The sequence below is a fragment of the Conger conger genome, chromosome 16 (genome assembly GCF_963514075.1).
Source record: "Conger conger chromosome 16, fConCon1.1, whole genome shotgun sequence".
Taxonomy (NCBI): domain Eukaryota; kingdom Metazoa; phylum Chordata; class Actinopteri; order Anguilliformes; family Congridae; genus Conger; species Conger conger.
In genome coordinates, this window is record NC_083775.1 from 17925753 (window position 1) to 17944643 (window position 18891).

The 18891-nt window shown below is 40.9% G+C and overlaps 2 protein-coding genes across 5 annotated transcripts in view; both read right to left on the bottom strand.

Annotated features, from left to right (window-relative positions):
- The window catches only part of LOC133114377 (immunoglobulin lambda-1 light chain-like), an 85412-nt gene that overhangs the window by 9589 nt on the left and 56932 nt on the right, over positions 1 to 18891 (bottom strand). The window lies entirely within an intron of this gene.
- LOC133114378 (immunoglobulin lambda-1 light chain-like) overlaps positions 2851 to 18891 on the bottom strand; it is a 65442-nt gene continuing 49401 nt past the window's right edge. The window contains exons 1-4 of one of the 3 annotated variants that reach the window (XR_009705554.1): positions 10413 to 10677; positions 10287 to 10333; positions 3791 to 3893; positions 3093 to 3210 (exon numbers count right to left, since the gene is read on the bottom strand). Coding sequence is in view for 1 of the 3 variants with exons in the window: in XM_061223694.1 (XP_061079678.1) it covers positions 2891 to 3210; positions 3791 to 3820 (350 nt within the window). In the remaining 2 variants the exon portion in view is untranslated. The other 2 variants (XR_009705553.1, XM_061223694.1) reach the window with 2 other exon arrangements.

Genomic DNA, 18891 nt, shown 5'->3' on the forward strand with positions numbered 1-18891 from the left:
TTTGTACTTTTGCCCCGCTGATTGTTTCATGGTTTCGACTCCCGCTTCGTCCACGACTACGCCTCTGCCTGCCGTCCGTCTGTTCATCTGCCCCGCTGACAGCTCTCCTGCTACCGGACCTCCCTGCACGCCTACCGACTACGAGATTGCCTCTTCCCTCGGCACCGTGCTTTTTGTTTGTTTTGTATTTGTTTGGCTGGATCTACGTGTATGGACTTTGCTTGTGTTGACTACTCTCCTGGGATTCGTCCCGAATAAAGCCCTGAGGGGTCTTTATATTACTATTGTTTCTGAGTCGTGCATTTTGGGTCCAACCCCCACGCACCCGTCTCAGCACTGTCCGTCCTCTCTGCTCTCTGTCCCACAGGTTTTAAAAGGAGCTCAGGGACTGATGTTAATGAGACCCACCCACTCAAAATGGAGACATGGAGAGCACACAGGGCTGACCATAATCACCTCAGCAGCGCAACAGGCCTACAAAATGATCTGAAAGAAATAATTCATAATACTCAATAATATCCCATTCAGTGTCGCTTTGGTTAGGTTTTTTCAAACGTTGCCAAAATGGAATATGAAAAAATGAAAGAACATTCTTTATGCTGATCTCCCTTTTCTATCAAAGTCACTCTAAGACAGAGCATTGCCATTCATTTCTTTCAAGATATTAAAATGATACAGAAGCTTTTGATGCAGTCTGGTTCAGCCCTCCTCACACCTGCAGGTCAATAAGCAGACATGGGGCTGTGATTCTGAGTTCTGAAAGGAGCTGAAATCACTCCCTCATTTGAATGCCGCTATAAATAGTGTGTGCAAATCCTGCACGTGTGTCTCCGTTTCAGTTGCGGGACTGTCTCTCCATCGCCCTCTGCTGGATAAACATGGCTGTACCTGCAGCAGCAGCTGATTCAAGCAGCCCCTTCCACCGCCATCACACGCTGTTATCCTAACAATACCAAAGCACATCATAGCAGTGTGACAAGCAATGTTACCGGTGTCACAGCATATTGAGGAATTCAAACATTTCTGTCTTTCTCCTCTGCCATCTATTTCCCAGTATTTCAGTGCAGGCAAAAGTGTCCTACAGACCCTGATCAATTATTTAAAAAATGCATTCAATTTTGATCGTGGCACTATGAATCTGCTTTGTATCCAACACCAGCACTAATCTGCCACCTTCTGTGTACAAGTAAAAAAAGGTCTCGAAGACTAATTTCTGACAGGTCCTTATTCTTTCCGGTAGATTTCCTAACAGGAAATCGATATTTGTGTATTAGGATGTTTGGTTTGGCTAAGTAAGCAGTGCTTGGCTAGGTAAGCGGTTTGTTCATACATTTGCGTGTTGCGGTATGACGAAATGATCAAATAGGCCCTGGTCCTTATCTCTGTTGTGCAGGTAGCAGTTGAAATTGCACTTCCCTCTCGGGTCTTTCAGCGCACTTATCCCTGGTTATGGGTATGAACTTTGCAGTTTGTTGTACGTCGCTCTGGATAAGATCGTCTTCCAAATGTAATGTGATGTATATTAGCTAGGATACTACAACACTGTATTTAGGCTGCCAGCTGATACAGACATTTGATACACTCTTCATGTTTTCAACATCTATTCTACAAGTGCAAAAGTCCCGTCTGTCACTGCGCTTTCATTGAGACATTTATTTATTTATTAATAAGTGATCAATTTCCCTTTGCCCATCGCAGTATGGAGAGATTGGTCTCATAATTATTGACAAATGCGTGTAACACGGTCCACAAATAAGAGACGCACCTGGAATGTATTTTACTATCCACAAACAAATATCTCTCAACTTGTGTCTTGTAAATTGCCATGTAAATGAATGTGCGTCAAGTCTCAAGTGTAAAATCGGTTTATCAAGCGTAGAATCTGCGTTTGTGGATCGAGTGACATCTGTGCATTCAGTGACGTGAGTTTGTGAGCAGTGGCGGCTGGTAAATAGGGACGCTGTCAGTTCCAAAAAAATATTACTAACATCTAACATTTGCTTTTCTGTTTGCTAAATCGCTGATTTACCTGTGTACATACAACAATCAGCCACAACATTAAAACACCTGCTTAAACCAGGTTTATAAATAAGCAGGTCATCATCATTGAATTGCATTGAGAAGTTTCATTTTTAAAGGAAAATTGAAATACTGTAAGCTCATTGAGAGGAGGTGCATAGTTTTGTTATTTAAATATCTTGGGACAAAGGTGTTCATGATGACATCTATCTTAACAGATGCTCCAGGACGTGTAGAATTTCTCATATTAAAAATAAAATAAAAACCGCCGTCATATTTAAAAATGCATGGCATGTAATCAGTTTCACTCTGCTTCCCTCCATTGGAATTACATGGTACTGCATGTGGTGAAACAGTCGTCTCCTGGACGTACACAACATGAGCTATCTTAACATTTCAGTCACATTATAATGTGACAGAGTTGCTGAGAAGATAGGCTATTGCAATTTTGGATTTGAGATTGATAAATGTCTAAGAAAATATTTTATGTTGTTCTTCTATTCCTTTCGTTGAATTTATACTGATACAAAAGATGTCCTTTAGATATTGGCATTCTATCAATTGAGCTGTTTGGAAATATCACTCTCCGTTCGTCGACTGCAGTTCAATATATCAGGACGGCTGCCATTTTCTATGCATCTGCGTATCTCTCTTTCACGCAAAGCCATAAGATAGGTTTCATACACATAAAACATCAGCATTTTAATATGCAATGGTTTTTATTTAATCTCTGAACATTTCAAGCAGACACACAAATTGCCTATATTTAATCTCAAAAGCGGAGGCTATTAATGTACATTCTAAAACAACACAACATATGACTAACCTTGCTACAACGCGAGATAAAACGTGAGTCTTTAAAGCACAAAGTTTACTCACTGCAATCAGAATGTTTGATTCTTTTCTCTGAGGTTTTAGACCCGGCCGATACTTTACATGTAAAGAAGCAGCCATTAATCCATTCGGAGGTCTTGATGGTTAAGAAGCTGCTCAAACCGAAGTTTTTGTCGGATTTCTGCTCGGCGGCGCTGGTAAAAACATCGCCAGTAACGGCTTCCCTCCCCGATGTCCAGCTGACATCTGCGAAGCCAACAGACATCTGCGCCAGGCACACCAGCGTGGCTTTGCCTGTCTTCAGCTCCTCGCTGGACGGAGGCAGGAGAGAGAGTGTAGGCGCGGCAAGAGAAGAGTCTGCAAAAAAAAGAATAAATCCAGTAAATTAACAAATTAATGAATTGAACCAAGTCATTCATGTTGGCATTTCAATTTACTCAAGAATATTACTGTAGATTCCATTACTTTCTATCCCAGACTATGTGTCAGAAATGCAGTATACTTCTTAACTCATACATAATAAACAAATCATTACAGTCTTATCATGATTGCTATTTAGTAAAATGAGAAAACAATATATTATCTACAATATATAGCAAATGGGATGTAGACATATTAGGTATCAACTTCAATATGAAGTTACAACTGTAAAACACAGCAGGCTCAATACCAAATAGCCGATGTAATTCTACATAAAAACTATTCCTTGAGACATCTTGAATAGATAAAAAGCAGTCTCTTGCATGAGTATGCAAAATATCTCAAAACTAGGTATAACAGAAAAAGATGCATCTCAAGATGAGCAGTTAGGGCAAGAACAAACTGCCAAAAACTACATGAAGCACCACCAACATATGTCTTACAAAGCTACACGGAAAAAACAAAAAAAGTTGCACAAAGAACAACAGAAAAAATAAAGAAATGAAAAGAGACTTACCCGTGAAAATCAGCTTAGTGCCTTGGCCGAATACCACAGTGATACAGATGATGCACACCCCCGTACAAAAACCTCAGCTCAGTTTGTGCACAGCAAGAGGGAACTGAAACATATCATGGATACAACTCTGAACCGAAATCCTTGACAGAACACTCTCAGAGTCTTTTGAGAATGTAGATCAATATACAGTACTCCATGATTTAGAAATAATCTGATACAATTTGGAATTGTCACTTGTAAGGGTAATTTTCTTAATTGATTCTTAATTGACAATATGCGTTAACAAAGACAATCACGTGATTACAAATAACCTTTCAGTGATAATCCTTATTACTATTAGACCACTTTCTGAATTAACTGCTTACTATGAATCTTTCTCTGTCTCTCTCCAGCAGACAGACAGCTTTTGACCTTAATGTCTCTGCCTCTCAGCTAGCACATTCTGGTCTTACAGCAAGGTCAACAAGGGGTATTCAGAAGACAAAATACTGATAAATGTTCGTGGCCAGAATTTAGATCAATATGCAGTACTCCATGATTCAGAAATAATCTGATACAATTTGGAATTGTCACTGAAAACAGGTTTTAAGACCAATATGAGGACCCATCTGATTACAAGAAGATTCTCCATGAAAAATCATAACAGAGTCCCCTTTTTTCAAGAGTATCTCTGTACAGATTATTTTGTATAGGATGTCATTAAATTGTAATGATTAGCGGGTCACACAGTCATGAGACATGAGAACCACAGTAGTGCCAATAACAGTCAAGGGACTGACTATGAGGCTGAGAAATAAGAAACAAAACAGGCAGCTGTCATTAAAGATCCCATGACACCCTATCACAAAGAGTAGGGAGTTCCCTGGGCTTTTCATTCTACTTCAACACATTCCCTTCCCGTCTTCCCTGGTCTTTCCAAATTGAACTTGTGACATGCAACCTATAGAAAGGGAGAATATGATTTGACACAAAGAGGAAAAGGTACCGGGAGCTTAAAATAAGTGCTGGGATGCTAGAAACTTGCATTCCTCCAAAAAGCAAAACTGTGAACCAGTGAGTACTGGCCCACTTCAAGCACTGGTGGTGGCTGAAAAGATTGGAGTCACCCTCCCACAAGAGTGCACATGGCTTTTACATTACATTACTGGCATTTGGCATCTCATCCAACGCGACATACAGTTGATTAGACTAAGCAGGAGACAATCCTCCCCTGGAGCAATGCAGGGTTAAGGGCCTTGCTCAAGGGCCCAACGGCTGTGCGCATCTTATTGTGGCTACACTGGGATAAGAACCACCAACCTTGTGTGTCCCACTCATGTACCCTAACCACTACGCTACAGGTCGCCCTGTGATAAAGGATGGTGATGAAATATTACATCCAATCATAATGTGCTAAAATGCATCAAGTAATTGGTGTCAATAGATTTATTAATACTAAAAGATGATCTAAATATGGAATGTTGCTACAATAATCAGTTTCCATAGAACTATGGAATAGGAGTAATGTTAAAGTTACTAATCATTTTGAGCAGTTGGACAGACACAAATTCAGAACTCCGCTTCTAACACCCGGAAACTGTTCTCCATTTTCTCCTCTCTCCTGAACGCACCGCCTCCTCCACCTCAGTCCTCCTTCGTTGCGTATCTGTTTACAGCCTAGGGACCCAAGCAGACCAACATAGCTACGGCTGTGCTCGACATGAATGAACTACCATGCGGAGGCGAGGGATTTACCAACATAGGTCTATGGGTGCTATACGCCGTGATACAGTAAGTGGAAATAATCATCCTCCCTAGACCAGTTCGAGGGGGTAAACCACGCATTCCCTGTGTAACATTAAGTGTCAGTAAGGAAAACCAAACAGATCAAGTTTTAACAATTTTATTTTACCAGGCAGGTTACATACACGTAATTACATACTAGTTCCAAATCAAAAAACATTACAACGGAAACCAAATTACGGAGTCTTAAAAGTCATACCTGGTAATAAAAGCTACATACGGGAGTCTGGCTACAGACACCCTGTACGTAGAAATTACGTGCACTGTGTGCACAGGAGGCTGATTGCATTCTCCCAGATTGCTTAGTTTACTGTCCTTAAATCCAAAATCTGGCCTTTGATGTTAACCCTAAAAATGGGTCACCCATCTGTAATTTGGAGCCACGCCTCCCCAGGAAATGCAGGGGGGTTGAGGCACATGGCTTTCACTGGGGCAGAGCTCCACACAGTTTTTCCTCTGGTTCCTGGTTGGTTATGATGTCCAGGGTTTGCTGTTGCAGAAATAAAACCATTGCACCAGTTGCACTGAAACAATCAGAATAATACCAAACATGAATATTATCTATACTGACTTTGTCATGAAACATCCAATGCTGTACACATCATTTAGTGACTGAGTAAAGAGGGAGAGAGCAATGAAGGGGGGTTCAGGAGAAGGTCAGGGCCTAACAGGCCATGCCCTCTGAAACCTTCCCGTGCCGTAAAGGATGTTTCCCCGTCGTAACGAGTTTTACGGCTGGAGGCCTGAGTCTTCCCCCACAGGCTCCTGCCCGTATGGGTACAGAGATAGTGGGGGTTAATGGTGCATGCTCCTGGGGTAAATTACTTCACAGCCACATTTTGCCACAATACCAGAGGAAGCCAGCAAGCTGACCAGCCCTGAGTGATAATGCCAGATATAATAATAATATATAATAATATAATAATTTCCGTCTTACACCAGCATCCTTCAAGTGGGCCCACATCACTCCGTTGCTAAAAAATCCCTCCATCATCCAGAACTACCGCCCGGTATCTCTTCTTCCTTTTCTTTCTAAAACCATAGAACGAGCTGCTTCTACTCAACTTTCTTCTTTCTTTTCTAAAAACAACCTGCTAGACCCCCATCAGTCTGGCTTCAGATCGGGCCACTCGACAGAGACCACGCTCCTCTCTGTCAGTGAGTTGCTCCATGCCGCACGAGCAGCCTCCCTCTCCTCTGTCCTCATTCTTTTAGAACTCTCTGCTGCCTTCGACACTGTGGATCACTCCATCCTCCTGTCCACCCTGTCAGCAACGGGCATCTGTGGCACAGCCCTGGACTGGATTGAGTCCTACCTCTTTGGTCGCTCCTTCCAGGTCGCCTGGGCTGGTACGGTATCGACACCTCGGCCCCTTGCCACAGGAGTTCCCCAGGGCTCAGTCCTAGGCCCGCTTCTTTTTTCTCTTTACACTCGTTCCCTTGGCCCTGATGATAGGTTTTGCAAGGATAAGCCCTGAAGCAGGCAAAACAGTGATGCAAAACATATCTAAAATCTCTCTAATTTGACAGCCAATGAAGCAAATCATTCTCAGGAGACGCTAAAGGATGAGAGTTTATAGGTCATGGTTTTTCTGCCACGGCAAGAAGATACAATCAGAGAATCAACCAGGATTCACGATACCAGTAAAAAGTAGGGTGTCATCACACCCTGATTGGACAAGGGAATGCACCAGGCTGCTCTCAATTACCAATTAAGAGCCAGTTTCCCACACCCTGAGCTGCAGGTGAATCAAATCACCCTTAAATCACCAAAGGAACTCCTAGCCGGCACCAGAAAATGGGTGACTGCTACACTTTAATGTATAGCCTGATTGTGTGCATATGAATGGATTGTTTTAAAAGAAAAAATAAATGTGTTAACCAATAAAACATACAGATAAAGGAAGTATGAGTGTGGAATCCACCCTTTGCAGCCTTAAGTTCAGCACAGGAGAAGGCAATTTATTTTAAGCAGCAAATAAAAAAAATATGAATGGAAAGAAAGTACAGAAGAAAATAGCACAAATGAAAGGAATGTGCAATTATGCAAAATGTAATAAAAGTTTGGGCCTTGTGAACCTGCTATGATGTTTTTGTATCCCCTTTGAATGAAAAGTGATTGAGAAGTAAACTGCGGTTTAGTGATTGTACAAGTTTTTTCAAGTTCAGTTTTTTTTTAATAAACTTTATTTCGTACAATTAAAATAAAAAACAAAACAAAAAATGAAGAACAAAATAACAATGATAATAAGTCCGAAATGGAATAGGAAGAAGCAAAGCTTATCCAGTCCTATCCCAATCTTAACGCTTAATAATTACAATTGTAGAAAAAACAAAAAAACAAACCAGTTTTTAGGTTTGTAAATTCATCAATTTCAGTCCTGTGGTATAATCAAACAAAAACGTTTCCCACTAGCAAGTGGCACATTCTCCTTCTTCGCATCTGTACCTTCTAGAAATATATTTTTTGTACATCTTTTTAAATTCCATTACATTTATACTCTGTTTAATTTTTTCCTCAAGACCATTCCACAACAGCACACCACAAATCGAAATACACATACTTTTAATATTAGTCCGAGCATAATGCCGTTTCATATTTAATTCACCTCTTAAGTTGTATCCCCCCTCTCTCTCTGTGAACAGTCTTTGTATGTTACCAGGAAGCTGTTTTTTTTTGCTTTATACATTATTTGTGCGGTCTTGAATTCTACCAGATCTCTGAACTTTAAGGCATGCACTTTTAAAAACAGTATATTGGTGTGATCACGATATCCTACATTGTTAACTATCCGTATGGCTCTTTTTTGTAGTATGCATATTGATTGTGTATTGGTTTTGTAGGTGTTGCCCCATACTTCTACACAGTAATTCAGATATGGCAAAACAAGTGAACAATACAAAGTATACAATGCTCTCTCATTCAAAATGTGTCTTGCTTTTCCCAACACTCCAATGCTCCGTGCCACTTTTGCTTTCACATATTTGATATGGGGTTTCCAGCAGATTTTGTGGTCTAGAATCACACCCAGAAATTTATTTTCATACACTCGTTCTATATTTATATTATTGATCATCACTTTTACTTGTGTGTTTATTTTACGGTGTCCAAACAACATAAGTTTGGTTTTGTTTAGATTTAATGATAATTTATTGAAGTCAAACCAAGTTTTTAGTTTACTCATTTCTACTGTGACCACCTCCAAAAGCTGCTGCAGATTTTCCCCAGAAGAGAAAATATTGGTGTCATCCGCAAATAATACAAATTTTAAGATTCTTGACACCTTACTTGTGTATAATATAAATAATTTTGGACCCAATACTGACCCCTGTGGCACTCCACAAATAATTTCTAAACATGTTGATTTCTTGTCGCCGATCTGTACAAATTGATGTCTGTTACCTATGTAGCTTTTCATCCAGTTGAGTACAACCCCTCTGATACCATACTTTTCCAGTTTATTATGATCTATTGTATCAAATGCTTTTTTTAAATCTATAAATACTCCTACTGCATACTTCTTGTTATCTATAGAACTGGTAATTTCTTCAGTTAACTCAATTAATGCCATCGATGTGGTTCTGTTCGATCTGAATCCATACTGACAATCAGCTAACAATTTATGCTTCTCAATGAAATTATTCAACCTGCTAGCAAAGAGTTTTTCCAATATTTTAGAGAAGTGAGAAGTGAGAAAGTGATAGACGGAGCAATTTATATAGAACAAACAAGCAGGGAATAGGGGAACTGGTGGCACACCAGTAAGTAGACTAGGTTAGTGATAGGGATATAGTTGGAGGAATTTCTGAGAAAGTTTACTGTGAAGTTTGAAATGAAATAGTGAAACGGATTGGATGTTGAAATTGGAAATATTTGGATTTGATGATTTGTGAAAGGGTTCGTTTTTAGTGCTGGTTGAACTAACCAGAAAAATAAAAGAATAGTAATGTAATGTAATGGTCAGGACCCCAAACCTAAATCTAACCTAATATTCCTGAACCTCTCTTTCTGTGGTGTCTTTATTGGTAGGTCCCAAACACCTAGGGTAGCATATGATCCTGTTCTGGAATCTGGGGCATTGAAATGCCCTATTGATCTATTTGGGCTTTTAAATCTGTTGTTAAAACTATCCCACAGCCCAAATGCTACAGATGTATTTTCTCAACACACGTCTCCAAATGAGCTAACATATGACCAACAACCTGACAAAAATCCTTACTAAAGCCATGACTTTAGATTTCTATCAAAACCAATACAGACTACACAGTAAGCATTCAGGATGATTTCGGCTTGGTTCTGAGCTTTGAATTGTTTAAGCAATCCTAGTTCAGAGTGAATTCACATTCTGCTCTGAGCTTGAATTACTTCATGAAGAAGCTTGAAAGCAGAAGTGAAGCTCAGAGGTTTTTGTCATGGTGTGAATCACTGTGATACGTAATCTTTAGCTGAGTTGTCCCATGTTTGACAGTAATACACTGCTGAGTCTCCTGCCTCCACATTATTAATTATTAACTGACAGTCAGATTTAGTCTGTCATTTAGAAGAGAAGTGACTGGAGGAGAATCCAGCTCCATATGTGGGAGAGCTGTGAGTGAGGTAGTTATAAAGCACAAACTGAGGAGCTCCACCTGGAACCTGTTTATACCACCAAGCAACATTATCAGTCACAGTCCCCAGGTTACAGTCCATAGTGGCCGTATCTCCTTTACTCACTGTCAGAACAGGAGGCTTCTGTGTCACCACTGTCACTCCACTCACACCTGGGTAATAAGAAGCTCACATGAGAAACATTTAAGTTGCATTACAATTTTAGAATAAAGATGAATATAAGTTTCTTACATGAGAGCACAGCGATGAGAGTGCAGAGTGTCCCCAGCATGTTGTCAGTGTGTGGTGTGAACGGCCCTTCCTGTCCAGCTGAGAGATGAGCAGGTTGGAGTGTGAGGAGAGGAGAGGCTGCAGGCCCCAGATATAAGGGGCCGGTCAGGGAGATGCAGAGGGAGGAGCCTCTGCACTCAGCCACTAAATGGTTTTGGGGAACACATTTTTGACTGTTTTTGTTTCTCATATGACAAAGTGGTTCTCTGTAATATAGGCAAGAACACATTTAATCCAATTATTTTATGTGGGTTTCAACCAGGTTAAATTTCTTTTATACTCACTTTCATTTATGCAGTCTGCATTTTTTCTTCAACATCTTCATCATGAAAGAATGAATCACCTTATCCGAAAGGCAGACAATTACCTTTGTGAAGAATAATTACATGTTTTTGAAGCTGAGTACTGGTAGTGGTAGTGAAGCATGACAATTAAGCAACTTTCAACTCTGAGACAGGATTAATTTACTCAGTGGGAACCTGACATGCTTCAAGTAAATATATCCAGCTGTATAATTGGATTCCACGTCAAGGGTATGTGAGTTGTATGAGTCACTCTGCATAAACATGTCTGCTAAATACCCCAAAATGCTATATCATGTCTTTCGTTTCATTGGACATTTCTTAAATGACAAGTGAATCATTATCTTACAGAGGACGGGCATCATGGAAAAATGAACTGATTTTCAGTAAATCTGTGTTTTGTCTCTACAGCTGAAATGGCTCTCAGAACTGTTCAGATTTTGCTGATTAAATGATCTATTTGGGCTTTTAAAAATGTGCAGTAAGGGAGGAGGTGGGGCTGGTATAGCAGGAAGGGAATCTCCACCCACAGGTGATGACTCTACTGTGGGACTGATTTGTGAAGGAAGGTGTTGAACTCTAGTCTTTGAGCACCAGCTCACATCATTAGTATTTCACTCTGTAAATGAAGCTGTTAATGGCAGTGGGTACTACTCTTCTTTGGCTGTGTAATGTGGAGTCTCCTAAGTAAGGCTTTGCAGACGCCTGTAGTACAGACATTCCAGAGAGTCCCTCACTTCCTCCATGTGTGAATGCTGATGGACGCTGTGCGACTCCTGGTGTGGGAGGGTCAGGGGGAGGGGACACAATCCTGCAGGACTCTTCCTCTTCTCCTCTGACTCCAGTCTCTGTCTGAGGATGGAGGAGCAGCATTCCTCTAAGAGGCCATACATCCACACTGCTCAGAGTTAGAGTGCTGTATAGGGCAGCCTGTAGCGTAGTAGTTAAGGTACATGATAGGGACCCGCAAGGTCACTGGTTTGATCCCCAAAGTAGCCACAATAAGATCCGCACAGCCGTTGGGCCCTTGAGAAAGGCCCTTAACCCTGCATTGTTCCAAGGGAGGATTGTCTCCTGCTTAGTCTAATCAACCGTACGTCGCTCTGGATAAGAGCGTCTGCCAAATGCCATTAATTTAATGTAATGTAATGTATCAGTTTATTTAAATTAGCAGCATATTCAGGCTCTGTGATAGAGATGTGTGGATTCCTTCGCCATTAAGTCCATCACTGGTGTCCATTCACATGGCAAAACCAGCAGATGCCTGTCCAGGAAAGGTTTCTGGCTCCTGTGATCTGGGCCTTGTGCAGTTACTGACATGGTTGAGGACTCCTGGTTCAGCTCAAGTGAATTCACATCCTTCTCTGAGTGTGAAGTTCTCTCCTTTCTGAAGCAGCTTTAAAGCAGAAGTGAAGCTCAGAGGTTTTTGTCATGGTGTGAATCACTGTGATACCTCCTCTTTAGCTGTGCTGTCCCATGTATGACAGTAATACACTGCTGAGTCTCCAGCCTCCACATTATTAATGATCGATCTATAATCAGATTTACTCTGATGATTGGATGTGAAGCGGGTGGAGGAGAATTCAGCTCCATATTTTGGAGCGCTCCAAGAGTGGTAGAAACGCAGCACTAACTGAGGAACTCCACCTGGAACCTGCTTGTACCACTTAGCACTACTATTAGTCACAGTCTGGAGGCTGGAGACTCAGTTCTTTTATGTCAGGTTGTTGTTCACATTTTAGCTCATTGGGAACACCTGTGCACTAATACATTTGTACCATTTGGGATATGGGAAGTTGTACATCCTTATTTCCAGTCGCAACAGAGGTAATGGGAGTGCAAACTTTGATGGGCTGACACCAGGGTTTCTCTGAACTCTGTCAGTGTTTGCCGTGCCTTTAACTGAATGGCTTCGATACAGTTTGAAGCAAAATCCCTGACCTCTGCCAGCAAACAGTTGCTTGTTTATTTCCATCAACTGCATCATTTCTGTCATAAAGGGATTATCAATAGGTGTGGCTTTCTTGATGTTTAACAGCCACTAACCCTGCTTATATACTGCATCACTAAACAGCAGTTTCATGGATTCTACAACATTTGTAAAGATGGTTAAATTGGAATTGGGCTCTTCCTCAAGCTTCCCTGAAGCCAACTAATCCACAGGGTATCAACACCCTCCAAGTGCACAATTCAAGATAACACTCAGTATAAATCACACTTGCAAAAACAAACATAAAAATCAAAAGATGGGACCCCCCACTAAATCTCTATTTACTGGGAAATTGTATTGTGTTGTTGTTTGTGGCCGACAATTATGTAAATTAATGTAAAAAATGGTTAAAACCATTTATAAAGGATGGTGAAGAAATAACATCCAATCATAATGTTAAAATGCATCAGGTAATTGGTGTCAATAAATTTATTAAAACTAAAAGATGATACAAATATGGAATGTTGCTACAATAAGCAGTTTCCATAGATCTATGTAATAGGAGTAATGTTAAAGTTACTAATCATTTTGAGCAGTTGGATTCAGTGATAGATGCATAGTATTGAATGAAAAGGCATGCAGAGTGCAGTTGTGTCATTGTGAATACGTTTTTGCGTTCAACAAATTATTTGGTTTTGTATTCAGGTAATTTGAAAAAGTGTTTGGAATTTTGATTATCCATTTTGAGTTCTGTGTCTACAGTTTTGAAAAATAAGCTCAAGGTCAAAGAATTGTAAATAAACAGAAAATGAACTCACTCAAAAGACATTCAGGGCAGGGCCATCATTGGGGCTCACCAATAGGTTTTGCAAGGATAGGCCCTCAAGCCCTGAAGCAGGCAAAATAGTGATGCAAAACATATCTAAAATCTCTCTAATTTGACAGCCAATAAAGCAAATCATTCTCAGGAGACCCTAAAGCAGAGGTCACCAACCCTGGTCCTGGAGAGCTACTGGGTCTGCTGGTTTTCGCTGTTATTCTGCACTTAATTAATCAATTAGAGCAGATGATTACACAGTTAGCTCACCTCACCTGGTTACCTGGGTCTCAACAGGGTGCTGATTTTAAGGTGAAAACAAAAACCAGCAGACCCAGTAGCCCTCCAGGACCAGGGTTGGTGACCTCTGCCCTAAAGGATAAGAGTTTATAGGTCATGGTTTTTCTGCCAGGGCATGAAACTGCAAGAAGATACAATCAGAGAATCAATCAGGATTCACGTTACCAGTACAAAGTAGGGCTACGTCACACTCTGATTGGACAAGGGAATGCACCAAACTGCTCTCAATTACCAATTAAGAGCCAGTTTCCCACACCCTGAGCTGCAGGTGAATCAAATCACCCTCCAATCAACCCAGTGGAAGTTTGCTCTGCTGTAAACCGAAATTGAGGAAAAAAATTCCCCAACATAAGTGAACAATGAAAATAACTCACTAAAGGAACTCCTAGCCGGCACCAGAAAATGGGTGACTGCTACACTTTGATGTATAGCCTAATTGTGTGCACATGAATGGAGTGTTTTAAAAGAAAAAATAAATTTGTTAATAAAACATACAGATAAAGGAAGTATGAGTGTGGAATCCACCCTTTGCAGCCTTAAGTTCTGGTTTAGCACAGGAGAAGGCATCTTATTTTAAGCAAGGAATAACAAAAATATGAATGGAAAAAAAGTACAAAAGAAAATGGCACAAATGAAAAAGGAATGTGCAAGTATACAAAATGTCATAAATGTTTGGGCCTTGTGAACCCACGATGATGTTTTTGTATCCCCTCTAAATGAAAAGTGACTGAGAGGTAAACTGTGGTTTAGAGACTCAGCCATAATGATTGTACAAGTTTACTCACCTAAGTTAAGTTTGAAGTGATAAAAAACAAGCAGGGAGCAAGGTTATTATCGTTAACGAAAACGAACGAAATAACGAAAACTAAAATTGAAAAAACAATGTCGTTAACTGAAATAATTAAAAACGAAAATTAAAAGAAAAAAACGATAACTAACTGAAACTATATTGCGTGTTTAGAAAACGAACTGAAATTATAGATATAATTTCCTTCGTTTTCGTCTATGTCAATTAAATATAAGCCTCTTGGTATGATCAATTTATTCCGCTCTGGCTGTTTATCTCCAGCTGGCAGCCCAAATGCTACAGATATATTTTCTCAACACACATCTCCAAATGAGCTAACATATGAACAACAACAACCTGACAAAAAACCCACTAAAGCCATGACAATCAATACACTCCACAGCATTGAGGATGATTTAGGCTTGGTTCTGAGATCTGACTTGGTTAAGAGATCCTAGTTCAGCTTGAGTGAATTCACATTCTGCTCTGAGCTTGAACTACTTCATGAAGAAGCTTTAAAGCAGAAGTGAAGCTCAGAGGTTTTTGTCATGGTGTGAATCATTGTGATACGTACTCTTTAGCAGAGTTGTCCCATGCATGACAGTAGTATACTGCTGAGTCTCCTGCCTCCACATTATTAATTATCAATCTATAATCAGATTTACTCTGATGACTGGATGTGAAACGGGTGGAGGAGAATCCAGCTCCATATGTTGGAGCACTGTCACCATGGTAGAAACGCAGCACATACTGAGGAACTCCTCCTGGAACCTGCTTGTACCACCGAGCAACACGATCAGTCACAGTCCCCAGGTTACAGTCCATAGTGGCCGTATCTCCTTTACTCACTGTCAGAACAGGAGGCTTCTGTGTCACCACTGTCATTCCACTCACACCTGGGAAATAAGAGGCTCACATAAGAAACATTTAAGTTGCATTACAATTTTAGAAAGAATATGAATATAAGTTTCTTACACGAGAGCACAGTGATGAGAGTGCAGAGTGTCCCCAGCATGTTGTCAGTGTGTGGTGTGAACGGCCCTTACTGTCAGGCTGGGAGATGAGCAGGTTGGGGTGTGAGGAGAGGAGAGACTGCAGGCCCCAGATATAAGGGGCCGGTCAGGGAGATGGAGAGGGAGGAGCCTCTGCACTCAGCCACTAAATGTTTAGGTTTCTTATATGACAAAGTGGTTCGAAGTTAGATAGGCCAGAACACATTTATCCAGTTATTTAATGTGGGTTTCAAGCAGGTTAACTTTCTTTTATATTCACTTTCATGAATACAGTCTGCATTTTTTCTTCAACATCTTCATCATGAAAGAATGAATCACCTTATCCGAAAGGTGGACAATTACCTTTGTGAAGAATAATTAAATGTTTTTGAAGCTGCTTACTGGTGGTGGTAGTGAAGCATGACAATTAAGCAGCTTTCAACTCTTAGACAGGATTCACTTACTCAGTGGGAACCAGACTTGCTTCACGTAAATATATCCAGCAGTATAACTGGATTCCATGTAAAGGGTATGTGAGCTGTGTGAGTTACTCTGCATAATCATGTCTGCTAAATACCCAAAAATGCTATATCATGTCTTTTGTTTAATTGGATACTTCTTAAATGACAAGTGAATCATCATCTTACAGAGGACTAGCATCATGGAAAAATGAACTGATTTTCAGTGAATCTGTGTTTTGGCTCTCATAACTGTTCAGATGTAGCTGATTAAATGATCTATTTGGGCTTTTAAAAATGTGAAGTCAGGGAGGAGGTGGGGCTGGTATAGCATGAAGGGAATCTCCCCCCACAGGTGATGACTCTACTGTGGGACTGATTTGTGAAGGAAGGTGTTGAACTCTAGTCTTTGAGCACCAGCTCACATCATTAGTAGTTCACTCTGTAAATGAAGCTGTTAATGGCAGTGGGTACTACTCTACTTTGGCTGTGTAATGTGGAGTCTCCTAAGTAAGGCTTTGCAGACGTCTGTAGTACAGACACTCCAGAGCACCAGAGTCCCTCACTTCCTCCATGTGTGAATGCTGATGGACGCTGTGTGACTCCTGGTGTGGGAGGGTCAGGGGGAGGGGACACAATCCTGCAGGATTCTTCCTCTTCTCCTCTGACTCCAGTCTCTGTCTGAAGATGGAGGAGCAGCATTCCTCTAAGAGGCCATACATCCACACAGGGCTGACCATAATCACTCCCTCATTTGCATGCCGCTATAAATAGTGTGTGCAAATGCTGCAGGTGTGTCTTCGTTTCAGTAGCGGGACTTTCTCTCAATCGCCCTCTGCTGGATGAACATGGCTGTACCTGCAGCACCAGCTGATTCAAGCAGCCCCTTCCACCGCCATCACACGCTGTTATCCTAACAATACCAAAGCACATCATAGCAGTGTGACAAGCAATGTTACCGGTGTCACAGCATATTGAGGAATTCAAACATTTCTGTCTTTCTCCTCTGCCATCTATTTCCCAGTATTTCAGTGCAGGCAAAAGTGTCCTACAGACGCTGATCAATTCATTCAAAAATGTATTCAAATGTAATCGTGTCACTATGAATCAGCACTAATCTGCCACCTTCTGTGTACAAGTAAAATTGCGCAAGGTCTTGAAGACTAATTTCTGACAGGTCCTTATTCTTTCTGGTAGATTTCCGAACAGGAAACCTATGTTTGTGTATTAGGATGTTTTCTTTGGCTAAGTAAGCAGTGTTTGGATAGATAAGTGGTTTGTTCATACATTTCCGTGTTGCGGTTTTACGATTAGGCACAGATGGTGCAGTCGGAAGCACTGCCACCTCACAGCAAGGAGGTCCTGGGTTCGAATCCTTGTCGGCCAGGACCTCTCTGAGTGGAGTTTGCATGTTCTCCCCGTGTTTGTGTGGGTTTCCTCCGGGTACTCCGGTTTCCTCCCACAGTCCAAAGACATGCAGGTTAGCCTGATTGGAGAGTCTAAATTGCCCATAGGTATGAGTGTGTGAGTGAATGGTGTGTGTGCCCTGTGATGGACTGGCGACCTGTCCAGGGTGCATTCCTGCCTTTCGCCCAATGTATGCTGGGATAGGCTCCAGCCCCTCTGCAACCCTGTTCAGGATAAGCGGGTTAAGATAATGGAATTAATAACGATAAAAAATAAAATAAAAATGATGATCAAATAGGCCCTGGTCCTTATCTCTGTTGTGCAGGTAGCAGTTGAAATTGCACTTCCCTCTCGGGTCTTTCAGCGCACTTATCCCTGATTATGGGTATGAACTTTGCACTTTGTTGTACGTCGCTCTGGATAGAGACATTTGATACACTCTTCATATTTTCAATATCTATTCTACAAGTACCAAAGTCGCGACTTCGCTAGTCCTGACTTCAGCCGACTGCCCCACAGAAAGGAATATAAGAAGCCATACTCCTGCTCATTACGGCTCGGGGTTCAGGCGGCAGGTGTGACACTGCTGCGTGGCTGTGCAGTTCAACTGCCCATGCGTCTGTCACTGCGCTTTCATTGAGACATTTATTTATCTATTAATAAGTGATCAATTTTCCTTTGCCCATCGCTGTATGGAGAGAGATTGGTCTCAAAATTATTGACAAATGTGTATAACACGATCCACAAATAAGAGACGCACCTGGAATGTATTTTACTATCCACAAACAAATATCTCTCAATTTGTGTCTTGTAAATTGCCATGTAAATGACTGTGCGCCAAGTCTCAAGTGTAAAATCGGTTTATCAAGCGTAGAATCTGCGTTTGTGGATCAGGTGACATCTGTGCATTCAGCGACGTGAGTTTGTGAGCACTGGCGGCTGGTAAATAGGGACGCTGTCAGTTAAAAAAAAACCATTTGCTTTTCTGTTCGCTAAATCGCTGATTTACCAGACATAAAACTGTGTACATACACCAATCAGCAACAACATTAAAACACCTGCTTAAACCAGGTTCATAAATACGCAGGTCATCATCATTGAATTGCATTGAGAAATTTAATTTTTATAGGAAAATTGAAATACTGTAAGCTCATTGGGAGGAGGTGCATAGTTTTGTTATTTAAATATCTTGGGACATAAAGGTGTTCATGATGACATCTATCTTAACAGATGCTCCAGGACGTGTAGAATTTCTCATATTAAAAAAAAATAAATACCGCCGTCATATTTAAAAATGCTTGGCATGTAATCAGTTTCACTCTGCTTCCCTCCATTGGAATTACATGGTACTGCATGTGGTGAAACAGACTTCTCCTTAACGTACACAACATGAGCTATCTTAACATTTCAATCACATTATAATGTGACAGAGTTGCTGAGAAGATAG